The sequence below is a fragment of the Nyctereutes procyonoides genome, unplaced genomic scaffold (assembly GCF_905146905.1).
Source record: "Nyctereutes procyonoides isolate TBG_1078 unplaced genomic scaffold, NYPRO_anot_genome, whole genome shotgun sequence".
NCBI lineage: Eukaryota > Metazoa > Chordata > Mammalia > Carnivora > Canidae > Nyctereutes > Nyctereutes procyonoides.
Window position 1 is genome coordinate 951,243 of NW_026575028.1, and position 17,852 is coordinate 969,094.

Here is a 17,852-nt window from a genome sequence, read left to right on the forward strand (position 1 = left end):
ATTTGGGAATGTTTATCATCCCAGGACATTACACAATTTCGTGTCATACTTTTTAATCCTTCCCTTTCGAAAAATGCACCTTACGTTTAAGAATGCTCCATAAAGGTCTGAGATTTAAAAATTGAGGCAAAGGTAAATTACCAAGTAGGAATAAAAAGAGTACCTGAAATAAAATGGAGCAATCCTTCTGACCACTGAAAACTCTCTACTCTCACACACACTCACCTCTTGCTTGATGGATTTGATGGACAGGTGGTCAGACATCCACCTAGGTTGCAACTCTGCTTTTGTGCGCTGTGGACGCTTTCCCTATAGTTAGAAGTGAGGAAAAGAAAGGAAAAAGACAGATTAGGGTGTTCTCAGCTACTGCTGCTGCTGCCAGGAGAAGAGTGGCCTTTAAGGCACACAGGTGATGAGAGCCAAAGGTATCCTTTGGACAGTCAGTAAAATTGACTCATCTCCACCAGGTAATAAGCCAGTTTCTTCTCTTAGAAAAATAAACCAAAACCCTTATAGACACCAAGGGTCTGTCAATCTTTATCACTGGCAGAAAACTCCCTTAACTATTTAGACATTAGAAAAAAGTTTTGTTTCAAATTATTAAGGGACAGCCCACCTTCTGCTGGAGGGAATGGCTCTGAAAGGGGGCATTTTGAGCAGCTGGAGGTAGAACTCCCTTTTATAAGGCAGTTCAGTGGCAGTAGTGAGAAGTGAGAGTAGCTGCCCAGGCTGAGAACCCAAGTAGCAAGACACAAGTGGGGAAAAGACTCAGTGACTAGAAATCAGAAAAAGCTTGCCTGAGAAGATGAGAGCCTTGAGAAAATTTAAGAGCTAGAAGGCAATCACTATAGGACGTTTCAAGGAAGGAGTTTTGGAAATGATCTAAGACCAGGCGATTATTTAAAGTCAGCGTAAGTTTCGGGCTTTTTGTGGAATAAGCCCCATAGCTCTACCACTGTAACCTATATGGAGGTGGTAAGCACAGGCTTTGTAGTGGAGTAATTCTGTGGCTTCAATACCAGTATCAGCATTATCCAAGGTTTGGTTTTGGCATCCCTTAATTCAAAGTCTTGAGACTTGAAGAATCAATGAGGTAAAGGCACAAAGGATAGGGGAAAAAAAAAAAAGAATGACAAAAGTGTGGTTTATAAAACATAAATATACTGCAAATCAATTGTGGTAGATTTAAAAAGAGAAGCTTTGAAAGCAGTTGTGTTAGAATGACTAGGCCCCAGGACAAACGTAATCCAATCATCAAAGTGTGTCATGACCCTTTTTGTCCACAATAGCTACCACAGCAGTTTCCTCAAATATGCCGATGAGCAGCTCCTTTATGAGCTTCAACCCAAGAGGAAGACCTCTTCACTTTAAATAAATGTGGAAATTTACCATGGAACTCACTCTCCAAGGAACTGTGCCAGTTTCCCATACTAGCAGCAATAGAGGCCAATACGAACTTGACCCCACCACACTCTGCCAACCAGATACAAGTTACTAATAGGGAATGCTGTAGTCTTGATACAGAAGATGAATTTGTTTTCCTACAACTTTATCCTCTTGTGTGAATTATTACTCTTTGTCAAGTTATTTGTTAAAGACCTAACGTTTGTAAGCCGTCTGAAAATTACTGCCTGTAACATCAGCAACAAATACTTTTACTAGCTTATATCCTCCTTCAAACGTCCCATAAAAGCTTAACTTGCATACAGTAAAAGCAGGCTTTCTGATTCTTTTATTATTTCATTGTTTAGGGGACTGTCACTATCTCCCAAGATTTATCTATTTGGATTCTCTTTGCACTTGCATTTCTTTTGGTGAGAAATGAGAATTTCATTTTCTGCTGAGGTTTCTAATCAATTATCTACATCATCATGGAAAGAATCAAGGATCTATGGGTAGCTAAGTACTGTACCAGGTACACTGACATGGTTTCTTTCGTTTATTTCCCATAAAAACTTCCGTGAAGTTAGAGCTTTCATTATACTAATAAAAATTTCATTTTACTAATAAAAAATTCAAATTCAGAGGGGCGCTTGGGTGTCTCAGTTAGATGAGCATCCAACTCTTGGTTAAGGCTCGGGTCATGATCTCAGGGTCGTGAGACAGCCCCAAGTTGGGCTCTCTGTTCAGTGTGCCTGTCCCTCTCCTTCTCCCTTTGCCCCTCCCCCGACACACACTCTCTAAAGTTAATATTTTTTTAAAAAAGATCTTATTTATTTATTCATGAGAAACACACACACAGAGAGAGAGAGAGGCAGAGGGAGAAGCAGGCTCCATGCAGGGAGCCTGATGTGGGACTCAATCCCAGGACTCCAGGTCATGCCCTGAGTCAAAAAAAATCTTAGGTTGAATACTGTAGTAAAAAAGCAAAGATTATAGATAGTAGCATCTGGCTGAGTCAGTTGGTAGAATACGTGACTCTTGATCTTGGGGTCATGAGTTCGAGCCCCATGTTGGGTGTAGATATTACTTAAAAAAAAAAAAAAAGGCAGGGCACCTAAGTGACTCAGTCAGTTAAGTGCCCAACTCTTGATCTCAGCTCAGGTCATGATCTCAGGGTCCTAGAATGGAGTTCTACAGCAGGCTCCATGCTCAGTGGAGAGTCTGCTTAGGATTCTTTCTCCCTCTCCCACTGCCCCCTCCCAACTCACACTCTCTCTTTCTCTAAAATATATAAATCATTGTTTTTAAAGGGGACAGAAATTATTTAAAAAATGTTTAAGCACATTAGGTATGTGTTGTACAGGTGATTTAATGTACAATCATTAGTTTTATGAATAAAGTAATACACAAGGTCATGTATATAAAGTTATAAAAACCATCTCTACAGGGACGCCGGGGTGGCTCAGTGGTTTAGTTTCTGCCTTCAGCCCAGGGCGTGATCCTGGTGTTCCAGGATGGGAGTCCCACATTGGACTCCCTGCATGGAGCCTGCTTCTCCCTCTGCCTGTGTCTCTGTCTCTCTCTCTGTGTCTCTCATGAATAGAGAAAATAAAATCTTAAAAAACAAACAACTCTGTCTATAAAAGTTGCTTTAAAGAAAATCAGATTATACGCTTTGATTCCTGGGAAAACTGGCATGATGGGTTGCAGATCACAAAAACAGAAGTATAATTATAGTATACAGAATTAAGTATGCTTTGGGGATCCCTGGGTGGCTCAGCAGTTTAGCACCTGTCTTTGGCCCAGTGTGTGATCCTGGAGTCCCGGGACTGAGTCCCACATCGGGCTCCCTGCATGGAGCCTGCTTCTTCCTCTGCCTCTCTGTCTCTCTCCTGAATAAATAAAATCTTAAAAAAAAAAAAAAAGTATGCTAGTGGGGAAATGCAGATTTTTTTGCTTATCCATGAAAATGTAATTCTTGAAGCACTATTTGTAAGATCCTACTATTAGAGAATGATGGCTTTCTACAATTATCCTTTCAAAGCATCAACCTACTTAAAAGTTATATCACTAGAAACACAACAAATTAATACATCTTGTTTTATTTTTCCCTGAAGGTACTGCAGCAATTAATTTATACTTTCTCTTCAGATTTCATTGGGAGGTGGTCAAATTTTCCTGTCTTCTACTAACATGTACCACAATCAAAAGCATTAAAATTACTGAAATGAAATAACCAAAGTAAATGATCAGTGAGCATCCACTATAGAAAAGTCATTACATTAGGTGTTGTGGGTTTCAAAAGGTAAGAATAGCGTGTAATCCAGCCCAGGTTGCTCAGCGCTTTAGCGCTGCCTTCAGCCCAGGGCGTGATCCTGGGGACCCAGGATAGAGTCCCACATCGGGCTCCCTGCATGGAGCCTGCTTCTCCCTCTGCCTGTGTCTCTGCCTCTCTCTTTCATGAATAAGTAAATAAAATCTTAAAAAAAAAAAAAAAGACCGGTGCCTAATCCAAAAAAGATTAAACAACTCAGAATGGAATTAAGTAATGAGAAAACATGTTAGCGAAGAAAATCCTAAAATTGGGAGATGTAGGGGACAGCTTATGGAGAGTAGCATTCAAATGAGTAGGGAAGTAAGGGGAAAGATGCATGTGTGAGGGTGCTTAGGTGTGAAAATACAGAATGTGGGTTTATTAAACTATCAGATGCTAAAGTTGGAGAAAGCAGCATTCATACACTGCTCACATGTGAAGCTGGGCGGAGCCAGCACTGGAGCTACAAAGACAAACACTCTCAGAGCTTGCTGCTTCATGGGAGAGAGGGTCTCCCACCACCAAAGCAGCATTTATATAGAAGTATGCACATGCTGATAGGACATATACCTGGGGGCTCATGGAACCTTTCCTGAGGAATGTTATGGGAGAAGAAAGCTGGTTCCAGACTGTGAAAAGCCATTATAAATACTGGGGAGTGGGAGGCACTGAGGACTTTGTGGGTAAGGAGAATATCCACAGTTAAGAAGAATAGGTGGCGTGCAGTCCCACTTTAACACTCCAGGTTAAAATGAGGGATTATACCACTTCCAAAAGACAGGGGAAATACACTCAAAAACTCTAATGAATCATCATGCAGCTTTATAGCTAATACAGAGGGGAAGAATCACCTATTCGCATACCTTCTGGGCAATCATGTTGCAGATCTCAGGCAGGAAGTCTTCACTGAGGAGCTTATAGAGCTGCCGTTCTCGAAGGGAGGTCCTCTCCCGAAAACTCTCAGTAACCTGTCTCCATTCTTCTTCTGTTTGGCACAGGAGCCACCAAGTGCCTTGACCTGGCCCTTGGGACCCATAGAATGAAAAGGATGCATTCATTAGATAGATCCCACTAGAATCTTTTTTCTTATTAATTCTCAATTTCATTTATATCCTGGGTCATGATGAAAACCAGGGAATCAAAAAAAAAAAAAAAAAGGATTTTAAAGTTCATAATGTATAATTTTGATTTTCCTGTTACTAACACCATTTACCCCTAAAAGTTAAGAATGTCTAATGGGAATACAAATATAACTATTGTGACTTTTGTAATTACAGATTTTAATAACCTAGAAACGCTTAAATATACTTACTTTTTATTAAAATGGTTTTGATTTGAGCTTCTGCAGAGTCTTCCTTGACTCATTTATGTTCATTTACTGTAAAGAGATACTACCACCCCTCCCAGTTTTATGCAATTTGGATCACAGAACTGAAATATAGGTTAGAAAACCAACAGATTTCCTTATACAGCATTTTACATTAAAAAAGACAGCTCTTTGAGAACTTGCTCATTCATTCAAATGTTTGGTGTCCATTCCACTGTGCCAGGTTAGAGGGCACAAGTGAAGATTTCCAGTTATCCATGAGATGGAGAGATGGGCAGAGGTGAATTGTGATGAAGAGAACTGAGGAAGGGCATGGAGGCCAGTGAGGCTATATTGCATTCATCTTAACAGCTCTACAGAACTCGGGAAAATGAGTTACCATCATAATATAAATCAATCATATTTACTTAGTCTTTTCTAAATTCCAACAAAAGTCATTACCATTTTTTGTCTGTGGCTCAGATGCCAAGGAGTTTTCTTCCTGCTTTTCACTGAAACACAGGGAAAGGAGACACCAATTAAAACAGATGTGTCTAAAATTGTTCTGTGCTCCCCTTACAAGTTAGACCCAATTAATGTAATATAAGGAGTGTGTACATTTGTAGAGGACAAAATTAAGGGGAAGAATAACTGAGTAACGGCACACCTTGATGTATGTGTGCTGGTATAGAGGGGAAAGACTGATATATACGAACCCTATGTAATAGTAACATCCTATATAACAGGAAAATATTAAGTTTTTTAAAACATTTTTTTTTTTTTTTGGGAAATCAAACAGAGGAGTTAAGTGTTAACAATTAAATCCCTCCTCCTCGCTCCAAACTAGGGAATCTAACGTCCTCCTCCCTGATCAGGGCTATACTGAAGGTAAGGCATATTCAATTTCATCTCCTATAAGGCAGAGATTAAGAACACAGGCTCAAATGTCAGACTGCCCCTATTAAGGCTTGCTTCTTACCATGTGGCCTTGGAAAATTAACTTTCCTGTAAAATGAGCTAAAAATAATGCCTACAATACAGGTATGTTGAAGATTAAATTGTAAAGTACAAATGTGTTCAGCACAATAGTGTGAAGTATCATTGTTCTTTGTAACCCTGAAACATGTAGGTCATTCTCTGTGGATATTTGTTTTCAATTACTGTTCCATAGAATGTCCTGTGAAAATGAAAATGTTCTGTAGTGTCACTGTCCAACATGGCAGCCATGAGCCACATGTGGCAAAGGTACCCGAAATGTGGCATGACTGAGGAACCAAATTTTAAATTTTATTTAATTAAAAAATATTTATCTATTTTTAAGATTCTATTTACTTATTCATGAGAGACACAGAGAGGCAGAGACACAGGCAGAGGGAGAAGCAGGCTCCATGCAGGGAGCCCAGTGTGGGACTCCATCCCAGCACTCTGGAATCACGCCCTGAGCCAAAGGCCGATGCCCAACCGCTGAGCCACCCAGGCATCCCTAATCAAAAAATATTTAAATACTGTACTGGATAAAGAGTTTTGAAGAATAAAATCACCAGTAGAGGGTAGTACAAGTCCACATACGCTTGTTAAAATGATTCCATATCCCAATGCTAAGGCATCCTAATTGTTAGTACTTAACAGGCAAATGGAGACCGTTATAAAACAGTTTTCTGAATCTATAAGAAACTGTAGATTGTCAATAAAATTCTGCAACAGGTGTCCTGTGTATTGAACATGATTATAGAGTGTTTCTCACAAAACTGATTTCTGGAAAGTTAAGTGGAACACTGATTCTTAGATTTAAAACAAACAAACAAATCCTGATTGATTGATTTATAATCTGATGGCTAGAAATCAATACTTAATAGTTAATCAGCAACAACAAGAAATCTGGCCTGCTTTATACATTTAGATTATTTAGTAGTTCTACAAGTTAGAAGGAAGAATCAGTCTGTTCTTTTACTAGAAATTTTAAGAATATAATCTAACTTCCATAGGTGTATAATGATAAATCTGATCCTTACAGAAAGTGTATTTACAGTTTGGGCCAGGTTTTCAAAATTCCTTTTTTTGCCTTTAAAGATAATTTAGTTATTCATGAGAGACACACACAGAGAGGCAGAGACATAGGCAGAGGGAGGAGAAGCAGGCTCCATGCAGATAGCCCAATGTGGACTTGATCCTGGGACTCTGGGATCTTGCGCTGAGCCAAAGGCAGACGCTTAACCTCTGAGCCACACAGGTGTCCCAGGTTTTTAAAATTCTTATATATTAAGATTAATGTGGTGGAATTTCCTAAAAGATCATTATGCATAAAATAAAATTTCCCAAATGTAACAGAAACTTTTTCCTTGCTAAAATTAAATATAAAGAGTATAAAAATGTTTAAAATCTTACCTGTTCCATATTGTAAGAAGTTGTATTCTAAACATACTAATGCATATTTGCTACTAAAATCTCCTTATAGGGAAAGAATTAACTCCTAAACTTGTATGTAATCCTGGTAAAATGCTGATTATTAGTCAGTGGTTAATTAGAATAACTTGGTCTATATTACTCTGAAAAAATGTGTGGTACAACCAATTTTAAAAGTTAATACATACTGAGCACTTCCAGTGGGTCATGCAGTTTTCAGTCTGTTACACTGTCATATTTATTATCTTGTTCAACCTAATCCTTATTTTTACTAGTATCCCTATTGTCCAATAAAAGAATAGGCTTAGAGAGGGTAGGTCATAGAGATAGGGCTTCACTGATTGCACATTAGCTCGTTTCAGGAGGATTTGGACCCAGGTTTCCATAATCTAAGTCCCATATTCTTCCCATGGCACAAGGGAGAATCAGGGATGAAAGGACAAGTGAAATTAAGGCCCCTTCTAATAAGCATGTGGGTTTATGACTGGCACAGACTAACACAGATATCTTACCTCACTATAATCTCCTCCTGAAGTTTCTTACGTTTTGGGGGTCTTCCTCTTCTTTTTCCTGTTTTCCCAGGAACAATGGAGACACTTTTTTGTCCTTCACTTTCCCTAAAAAATAGTATATTAAATCAAAATGTTCTGTAATAGAATTGATGTGTTACATATGCTTTTAAAACTATTAGCTACAGTTTTTCTAGTCATGAGTTCACCAAAAAAGGATTAAATGCAGTGGTCACTGGGAAAGAGCAGGATGACTCCCTATCTTCTCTCCTCTTTTATTAGAATGTGCAGCCAAACACCGACACTTTATAATATTAAAATCTGAGTATGAACTAACACTTCCCTAATAGTTAACAGTGCTCCCAGGAATAATGAAGTTTAAATAAAACAAGACAATAGTGTCATTCTGTGGTTCTTCCTCACCTAGGAAGCACTGAATAAGGGTCACATTTCAGGCATCCTTTAAGGCCTTCCTGGTCCTACACTGATGTAGCAGATCATTAATTCTAGTAGAAAAACGGAGTTCTCAACCCATTACAAAAGGACAACTGCCACTGGGAAGTGACTGTACTACTGGCATCTTGCTGTAGAGAGTGGCCTGTGTTATGGCAGTGAAACTCCACAGGCACCTCAAATCAAGAACCTCATCACAAACAGCAGTATCTTTCACCACTAATAGCAGAAGCTGTGTTATGACTTCCTTTTAATTTTTGTATGAAGTAACTCCTTGCCAACTCTTGACAGGCACATTGTTACATCTAATCCTTCATAAGAAAAAAAATGTGTGCTGCAGAATTCTGATGTATCCATTTTTTAGAAAGATTTTTAATTTACTCATTCATGAGAGACAGAGAGACAGAGAGAGAGAGAGAGAGAGAGAGAGAGAGAGAGAGGCAGAGACACAGGCAGAGGGAGAAGCAGGCTCCATGCAGGGAGCCCGATGTGGGACTGGATCCCGGGACTACAGGATCTCACGCCCTGGGCTGAAGGCAGGCGCTAAACTGCTGAGCCATCCAGGGATCCCCAAGACGTATTCCTTTTTTTTCACATTTTATACAGTAGCTATCACAGTGCTGGCCTCAAAGATTATACCTGCTCAACGTGAGTTCTCCATTGGATTTTCCTTGAACCGGGTCCTCCTTATACATTCGTGTTCCATAGAAATACCAATAGAGTGCTCCGGAACTGTCTTCGCCCAATGGTTCCACACGGAGACTGTCTGCATCCAGACCCTTGGGAGAAGAATAGGGAAAAGAGGTTTAGGGAAATAAGAAACAAAACAGGGGACAACTAAAACGAGGATTCAAAATTTACAGTCAGCTATACCTCATATTCTAAAATGCCTAAGCATCTTATGGAAAAACCAGGGCATATGAAACACAGAAAGAATGGGAAGCAGTACCTTCTTTGAAGTAGGATATGGAAATATTTCTAACATTTCCTATTCCTATCACTGCCCACATTTCACCAACAAAACAACAAAAAGGAATTTTTGTAAACATATATTTGGTTTGGACTTAAGTGTGCATCCACAAAAGAAAAGACAATCACAAGAGAGTAGAATCCAATCTTGTAAAAGCTTTGTCCCACATGAGCCTCTATTGTAAGTCCATCGTAACCTACAGTAACCTCTTATTATAACTGAGATCCAGCAATACAGCTTGCAATTTACCCCAGGGTCTGACCTATTTTGGCCTTCCCACTGCTATTCAAGAACTTGAGTTCTCAGCAAAGACTATGCTTAAATTGCACAATGATTTTATACCATGTCCAAGAGCAGGGCTGAACTGAGAAGTCATCAACACATTTAATCATTTCTGACTGAACAGGATTAGAAACTGACCTCCCTATGAGTGAAAAGCAATAATAGTCCATGCCCTCCCTCTGAGATAGACTTCTAAAACAGATAATAGTAGAATAAAAGGGGGAAGATATCTACATCTTCCTTCTCTAACATATGTTTTGTAACGTGTGTGTGTGTACATATGTATCATATGTACTTATGTACATATGTATCTAGTAGGGATGAACCTCACTCACATATCATTTAAAGTCTTTGTAGTTTTCAATAAATATTACCATCATGCTAAATCAAATTTCAGATCTTGGGAAATAAAATTCAGTGGCTAATTTAGTTGCCAATTTTGGCTGTTGACAGAATAAATAGGTGCCTCTGACTGTCCTTTGTCAGCTGGAACTCAGCCATATAAGGGAAGACAAAACCAAATTAGGAATTAAACCAAAATAATGCACAGTCATCTATCTAAATGTATGGTTTAGATTCCTTTGGCTACATTTTCATTGTCAATTAAGAGTCCCAAGACTAGTAACAAAAGCCAAACTCTGGCTTTTCCTAACATCTTCAAATTTTATATCCTGATTGCTGGCTTTTTGTACTCTAGGAAAAGGGCTTTCTAGTTAAGCACCTTGAGAAGATCAAATACATCATCTGCATCTAGCCGATAATCACAGAGGCGGTGCAGGATTTCCACACGTGTTCGAAGGGGCAGGTCTTGGAAACTGGCTTCTCTCAGAGGGTTGGGTTTCCCTTCTTCAAGCTCCCAGCGGTAGTTGATGATGTCCTCTAAGTAACTGTGGAATGTCTGAGGCCTACCAAATGGCCCCAAACACAAACATATATTAATATAAAATACAGAGGAGGAGTGGGAAAGGTGGAGAGAACTGATGGTTTGACAGCTGACAAATCTTAAATAGAAAGCAGGAAATAAAAAAGCAGTAATAGAAAGGATCTGAAAGCTCCTTACTGAAGCCTCATGTTGTTATAATACCTACCTGGACCGTATGTTGTGAAATTCCAAAAGATAAATATGTTAAGAGGGTTTCCTCACAGAATAGGTTACTTTACCTTAAGCCACCAACAGCATGTTCTGATGAATAGATAAAAGTTTATGAATGGATTGCATTTCAAAATTAGGTCCACAATTGAGATGGCAAACAAAAAAAAATGTTTGCCTAGCCTAATTAATTATGTTTCAGGTTAAGAAGGAAAGGCTGAAAAAAGCTGTCTCGATTATAAGCAGCTACTCCAATACACGCAACTATAATTTTATATCCTGTTACATAAACTCTAAGGCTTATTAAAAAATACTGTATTCTACATTTTGAAAAGTTTTCTATAGGAAACATTTGAGACAGTTTGATGTCAACTTAAATTTTTCTGATTAGTAGGACTAGCAATTCTACAACTTCATTTTGATTAGTACCCAAAAGTGCCTTGTATATAATATAATAAAGAGCTGTTTAGTTGTTAGATGGTTATTCTATCTTTCAACTATTAATTAATCTGGATACAATTTCACCTACTGTGTGATTTAATTTTTTTTCCCTCACTAAGCAAGGAGCTCTAAAGAAGCTATATATTATATATGTCAATGTAATTTTAAAACGAGGCATGAACCATGTTGACTGACAATCTGTGGTAGTTATAGTTGTAGAAAAGTCAGAGGAAATATTCATGAAAAAAAGTCAAAGGGCCTTAGGCAAATAAGAAATTAAACATTTTGCTTTTCAAAGAGAGAAAAAACTATTTCCTCACTATTGATACTCAACTGGGGAAAATGTGAACATGTGAGCTTATCAAAATGCAACATAATACCTCTGAATATCAAGGCTCTCACAAACGTGATCTAATTGTAGCATTCACATTCAAAGCATGAGCACTAGCATATGAATACCTGCCTGGAACCTTAGTGGGTTTGGACTAGCTTCTTCTCTCCATTGCCGGCGAAGCTGGTGCTACCTCCTTCAGGAAGGAGAGTTGGGCAAAAAGTAGTTCAAACAGGCAGTCAAAAGCATGTAGTGTGGCAATGGTGAACTTGAAAATAAAACGGGGGGGGGGGGGCAGCTCGGGTGGCTCAGCGGTTTGGCACCGCCTTCAGCCCAGGGTGTGAACCTGGAGACCCGGGATGGAGTCCCGCGTCAGGTACCCTGCATGGAGCCTGCTTCTCCCTCTGACTGTACCTGTGTCTCTCTGTGTCTCTCATGAATAAATAAATAAAATCTTAAAAAAAAAAAGAAAAAAGAAAAAGGTATTGCTCCCTATGAGGAAAAAAAAAAAAAAGAAAACAGAGTATGTTCTGAAAATTGTTTTTTAGTAGCAAGGAGTATGAAGAGGACAATCGCTCTTTGGTAATAAATCCCTTTACCACAGGCTTCCTAGAATTTCTGATGCGCATCAAAATGCCCCAAACAACAAGGCATGCTTTTCCGGCAGTAAAATATGGAAATCTATGATATTGAGATAATTTTTAGAATGGCAGTTTTGCTGGGAGATGTGGCAGTAAACAGGATGGGCCAGGCTAGGGACAGAGAAAGTTCTAGTTCCAGTGTGAGGCAAAGACAACCGGCATACCAGTCCTGCAAACACTGAATGTGTACAAACAGTGCTGTTCTTTGTGCCTACAATCTGTCTGAAAGCCTCTTCTTGTCTCAGAGAAGTGCATGTTTGAGATTCCTTTCCAATAGCACTATTATCTCACTCAGTTTAAATTACATTGCTTTTGCTAAAGATTTTCTTAAGACATCTCCATACCACCTTACCAAGAGATACATTAGGGCTTAGAATTCGAGATAATTCATTTTTCTTGCATAGCTATGTCCCTGACATTAAGCATTAGAAATTCAAATGGGGAAAAAAACTTCTAAGGGCATTTGAAATAAAAATTTTTGGCTGCAGGAAGCCAAAAATCAGGCTAACATCTTCTACTTGGTGGTTCTTAATCTTCTATATGACATAAAGCTCTTTAAGAATCTGATTAAGAAAAAAAAAAAAAAAAAAGAATCTGATTAAGAGGGATCCCTGGGTGGCGCAGCGGTTTGGCGCCTGCCTTTGGCCCAGGGCGCGATCCTGGAGACCTGGGATCGAATTCCACGTCGGGCTCCCGGTGCATGGAGCCTGCTTCTCCCTCTGCCTGTGTCTCTGCCTCTCTTTCTCTCTCTGTCTCTGTGACTATCATAAATAAATAAAAATTAAAAAAAAAATAACCTACATAACCTATTTAAAAAAAAAAAGAATCTGATTAAGACCATATACTCTCTCAGCCTGAAATAAGAACACACACAATTCTGTGTACACTTTCAGATTTTGCTACTCGAAGGAAGAGGAGTATAGGGGTACTATGCTGCTGACGACTGCTGGAACATTCCTGACATTCATCTATGCAACTCAGTGCAATTCTCTCTTAATGACTTAAACATCTCTCATCTTTCTGAAATTATTCTTAATTACAATGAAATGTCTCAATAGAATGTGGTTAACAGAAAGATCAAACTAACCAAAGGTTATGAACACACAACCCGTTTCACTTTGTTTCTTGTCTGAAAAAGTTCCAAATTCTCTTAAATATCACTCTTTTCCTTATTATAACTTGTGCATGAAAGAGAGAATATGTGATTATCACCTTTCCAGACTCCCAAAATTAGCTATTTCTTAAAACCCCAGCAATATGCTTCAGATAGTACATGCTTCTGCTGGTAAGGCCAATGTTAACAAGGCCGACCTCAGTAAAATACATTAACACGAGTCTCAGCTGCCTGGAGCAGGCAGAGCTCTTGAGGATACAACAAAGTTTAATATCTCCAGCCTACGTTAAATGATGCAGATGAAAGAAGATTCTTGGGTTCTTTGAGGCATTTGTTTGTTCTTGGAGACAGTCTACTTGCAGGGGAACAATTAAGATATGTCAACATGCATAGCACAATGGAGACCTAAATGAAGAAATTACATTCCTTCTACTGGCTACAACTGTTTGTAAAGCAGATGAAATACATGGAAACAGTTAAACCACATGAGTACATGAGCACTGAAATGAGAGAAAGGTTTGGGTTCCAAGTAAAGCACAAGTTAAAAAAAAAAAAAGCAACAAGTAAAAGGCTTTATAAAGACAAAGTGTTTATTTTTTTTTTAAAGATTTTATTTATCTATTCATGACAGATACACACACACAGAGGCAGAGACACAGGCAGAGGGAGAAGCAGGCTCCATGCAGGGAGGACATGGGACTCGATCCCAGGTCTCCAGGATCAGGCCCTAGGCTGAAGACGGGGCTAAACCGCTGAGTCACCAGGGCTGCCCCCAAAGTGTTTATTCTAGGTCAGAAAAAGACCCAGAACAAAAAAATTTTAATAGCATGATTTCTTTAGAGCCATATAGTGGCTCCTGTGCCCAACATATTGTAAAATCAATATAACAACCAGGACAACAATCAATATAACAACCAGGATACGTTAAAAATCAGGGTAATTTTAAGTTAAAGGAAAATAGGACTAAAATACAAAATATATCTTTTAGCAGAGAAACATGTATATAATATAGATTTTATAGATGTTCATGAATGTTTATTTTGGGTAACAGGAAAGTAACAAAAGTCAACTGGAAATCAATATGTAATCATCCTTAAAAAGATGAAATACTTTTTAAATGGAAGCCACATGGGACCCTAAATGCTACTGGCATAAAGTAGGAAAACTTTAGTGCCAGGTGTAAGATGTGAAAAAATACAAGAAGAATTCTGAATAGTTGGGGTGCCTAGGTGGCTCTGTCCACTGAGTGGTGGACTTTTAATTTCAGCTCAGGTCATGATCTCATGGTTGTGAAATTGAGCCCTGCATGAGGCTTGTGGAGTCTGTCGGAGATTCTCTCTCCCTCTCCCTCCAACCCTCTCCCCCACTCGTGCTCACATGTTCTCTCTTAAATAAATCTTAAAAAAAAAACAAAAAACAACCCTGAATAGCTTCTGATAATTTAAGGATGTATATACACTGCTAGCTCCAGAACCACTACAATACACATACACACAAAACCAACAGACGAAATGAAGTGAAGTACTAACAAAAACAACCCCAAAAGAAAGCACTTACAGGTCAAAAGAGGAACAAAATCAGAAGGAACAAGAAAAGATGCTCAACACCATCCATCAGTCATTTGAAAACATAAGCCAAACGAAATATCGCTTCACACCCACGAGTAGAATGAAAACTAAAAGATAATAACAAGACTAGGATGTGGAGAAATTGGAACCCCTATACACTGTCAGTGGGAATGTGAAATGGTATAGCCACTCTGGAAAGTTTGGCAAGTTACTGAAAAAGTTAAACACAGAATAACCACATGACTGAACCATTCCACTCCTAGGTATACACTTAAGAGAAATGAAAACATACATCCATACAAAAATGTATACACAAAGGTATATATATAGCATAATTTACAATAGCCAAAAAACCGAAACAGTGGAAATGTCCACGAACTGAAGGATAAATAAAACCTCTATCTAAACAAGAGAATATTTCTCAGCCATAAAAAGAAATGAAGTATTTGATTCATGCTACAACACAGATGAGTCTTGAACGCACACTAGGTAAGAAGCCAGACACAAAAAGGAAAATATTGTATGATTACCCTTATAACATATCTAAAACAGGAAAAAATATAGAAATAGATAGATCAGTGTTTGCCTAGGATTAGAGATTGGATGAAATGGTGATTGACTAACACAGGTATGAGCTATCTTTTGGGAATGATAAAAATGCTCTGGATAGTGGTGATGATTACACAGTTTTGTGACTATACGAAAAACTAATGAATTGTACATTTATACAAAAAAAAAAAAAAAAAACACCCACAACACTCAGAGGAACAAGTAGAAAACCAACCTTACCAAAAATTGCATTAGATGTAAATGGATTAAATATCCCAACTAAAAGGTAGAAATTACCAGACTGAGTAGAAAAAAAAAAAAAAAAAACCCAAGACCAACTATAGGATATCATCAATAGATACAACTTAAATATAAAAAGATAAACAGGACAGAAAATGATTAGGCAGAATAAGCATTAATAACAAAGTAGTTTGATGAAGACAAAAGGCCAATTCACCAGGAATATATAACAAAGCTACAGGCATGCATTAACAACAGAACCTCAGAATTCACAGAAAAAAACATGACAGAAGGGAGAAACAATCCACAAATATAGACAGATATTTTTAACATCTTTCTCATTAATTTAGCAAGTAGACAAAAGCAGTACCAAGAACACAGATCTCAAAATTACTATAACATGATCTAATTGACATTTACAGAATACTATACTCAAAAACTGCAGTATTTTCTTCTCAATTGCATATGAAATGTTCACTGTGCTAAACCATAACCTGGGACTTAAAATAAAAGCAAAGTTACAGCTAATTTAAATACCTGTACTGAAAGGGCAAAAAGTCTCAAAAACAATATTGTGACTGAAGAAAAAGAAGAGCAAGCTATAATGCCAAAGTAAATAGAAGGAACTAAAAATAAATCAATAAAATGGAAAACAAGCAAACAGGTCAAATAAAACATTGGTTCCTTAATAAATGTTTGAAAAGCTGATAAACTTTTGTTGTCTTGTGATGCAAGACACAGCCACCACGGGTTTGGCCAATTTATGAAAACTGAATATACAGCCTTAAAATAGAATGTGGACTTAAATACCCAGAAGCACCCCCCCCATTGTAAGATTTGTAACAAAAATTGATATGAATGGACTTAATAGTTCTAATGGAGTGGTGGACCCAAGAGCCATATCAGTGCTAGCAAAATGGCAGAATTCACAAAGCATCAAAGTTGTCCTGCAAAAGCTCTGGCACCTAATGATGTCTAAAGAAAGGATTTTTTTTTTTTTCAAGTTTTCATGTTTAGACTGCCTGAAGGACAGTGTTACAGCAATTAAACAAAGAGAGAAACAGTCTATGTTCTCATTCATTTGGGGAATATGAATAATAGTGAAAGGGAATATAAGGGAAGGGAGAAGAAATGTGTGGGAAATATCAGAAAGGGAGACAGAACATAAAGACTCCTAACTCTGGGAAACGAACTAGGGGTGGTGAAGGGGGAGGAGGGCGGGGGGTGGGGGTGAGTGGGTGACGGGCACTGAGGGGGACACTTGACTGGATGAGCACTGGGTGTTATTCTGTATGTTGGTAAATTGAACACCAATAAAAACTAATTTATTAAATAAATAAATAAATAAATAAATAAATAAATAAATAAATAAATAAATAAATAAAGAGAGAAACCACAGGCCCTTCCCCAGCCCCATTCGATTTAGGCAGTCATTTTCCACAGTAGTACATTTGCTAGATATCTTATAGACCTCAAAAGTACTGGAAAGGAAGCTCCCATTCAAAGGCAATTCATCTTAAGATACTGTAAACAATACTAATTTTTTGTCCATTTGAAATATATAAGTTGTGCTATAACAACAACAACAACAAAAAAGCAAAGTTGATAAACCTGCAGAATAAAGAGGGAGAGAGAAACAACAAATTAGAATATCAGGAATGAAAAGTGGAGATATCACTGCAAATCAAACAGACGTTAAAAGGATAGGAAATGGAATGCCTGGGTGGCTCAGTGGTTGAGTATCTGCCTTTGAGGCTCTGGGTGTGATCCTGGAGTCCAGGGATCAAGTCCCACATCAGGCTCCCTGCATGGAGCCTGCTTCTCACTCTGCCTGTGTCTCTCATGAATTAATAAATAAGATCTTAAAAAAAAAAAGGATAGTAGAATATTATGAACAGCATCATGGAAATAAATTTTAAAACTCAGATAAAATAGACAAATACCTTAAAAAATGCAAAATAACTTGTCAAAAAGGACTTAAGAAATAGAACACCTGAACAGCCTTCATGTATTAAAGACAGTGAATCAATAATAATCAAAAGCTGGAGGGAGGAGGGAGGAGGAGGAAGAGAAGGGAGGAGGAGAAGAAGATGATCATCTCATGGGTGGTGAGATACAGCCCTGCAGCAGGCTCCAAGCTTAGCAGGGTGTTTGCTTGAGATTCTCTCCCTCAGCTCCTTTCCTCCACTCTCACTCTCCAAAATAAGAAAGTAAAGCTTATAAAAACATGGTTAATGTACAAAAACCAATAGCATTTT

General features: G+C 38.2%; 1 protein-coding gene across 3 annotated transcripts in view; it reads right to left on the minus strand.

Moving 5' to 3' along the window:
• The window catches only part of LOC129503466 (chromatin remodeling regulator CECR2), a 169,558-nt gene that overhangs the window by 33,425 nt on the left and 118,281 nt on the right, over nucleotides 1-17,852 (minus strand). For 2 of the 3 annotated variants that reach the window (XM_055315568.1, XM_055315566.1), the window contains exons 3-8: nucleotides 10,342-10,525; nucleotides 9,008-9,147; nucleotides 7,919-8,023; nucleotides 5,466-5,515; nucleotides 4,561-4,721; nucleotides 226-309 (exon numbers count right to left, since the gene is read on the minus strand). In XM_055315568.1, coding sequence (XP_055171543.1) covers nucleotides 226-309; nucleotides 4,561-4,721; nucleotides 5,466-5,515; nucleotides 7,919-8,023; nucleotides 9,008-9,147; nucleotides 10,342-10,525 — 724 coding nt within the window. The remainder of the gene's footprint in view (nucleotides 1-225; nucleotides 310-4,560; nucleotides 4,722-5,465; nucleotides 5,516-7,918; nucleotides 8,024-9,007; nucleotides 9,148-10,341; nucleotides 10,526-17,852) is intronic. The other variant, XM_055315567.1, reaches the window with a different exon arrangement.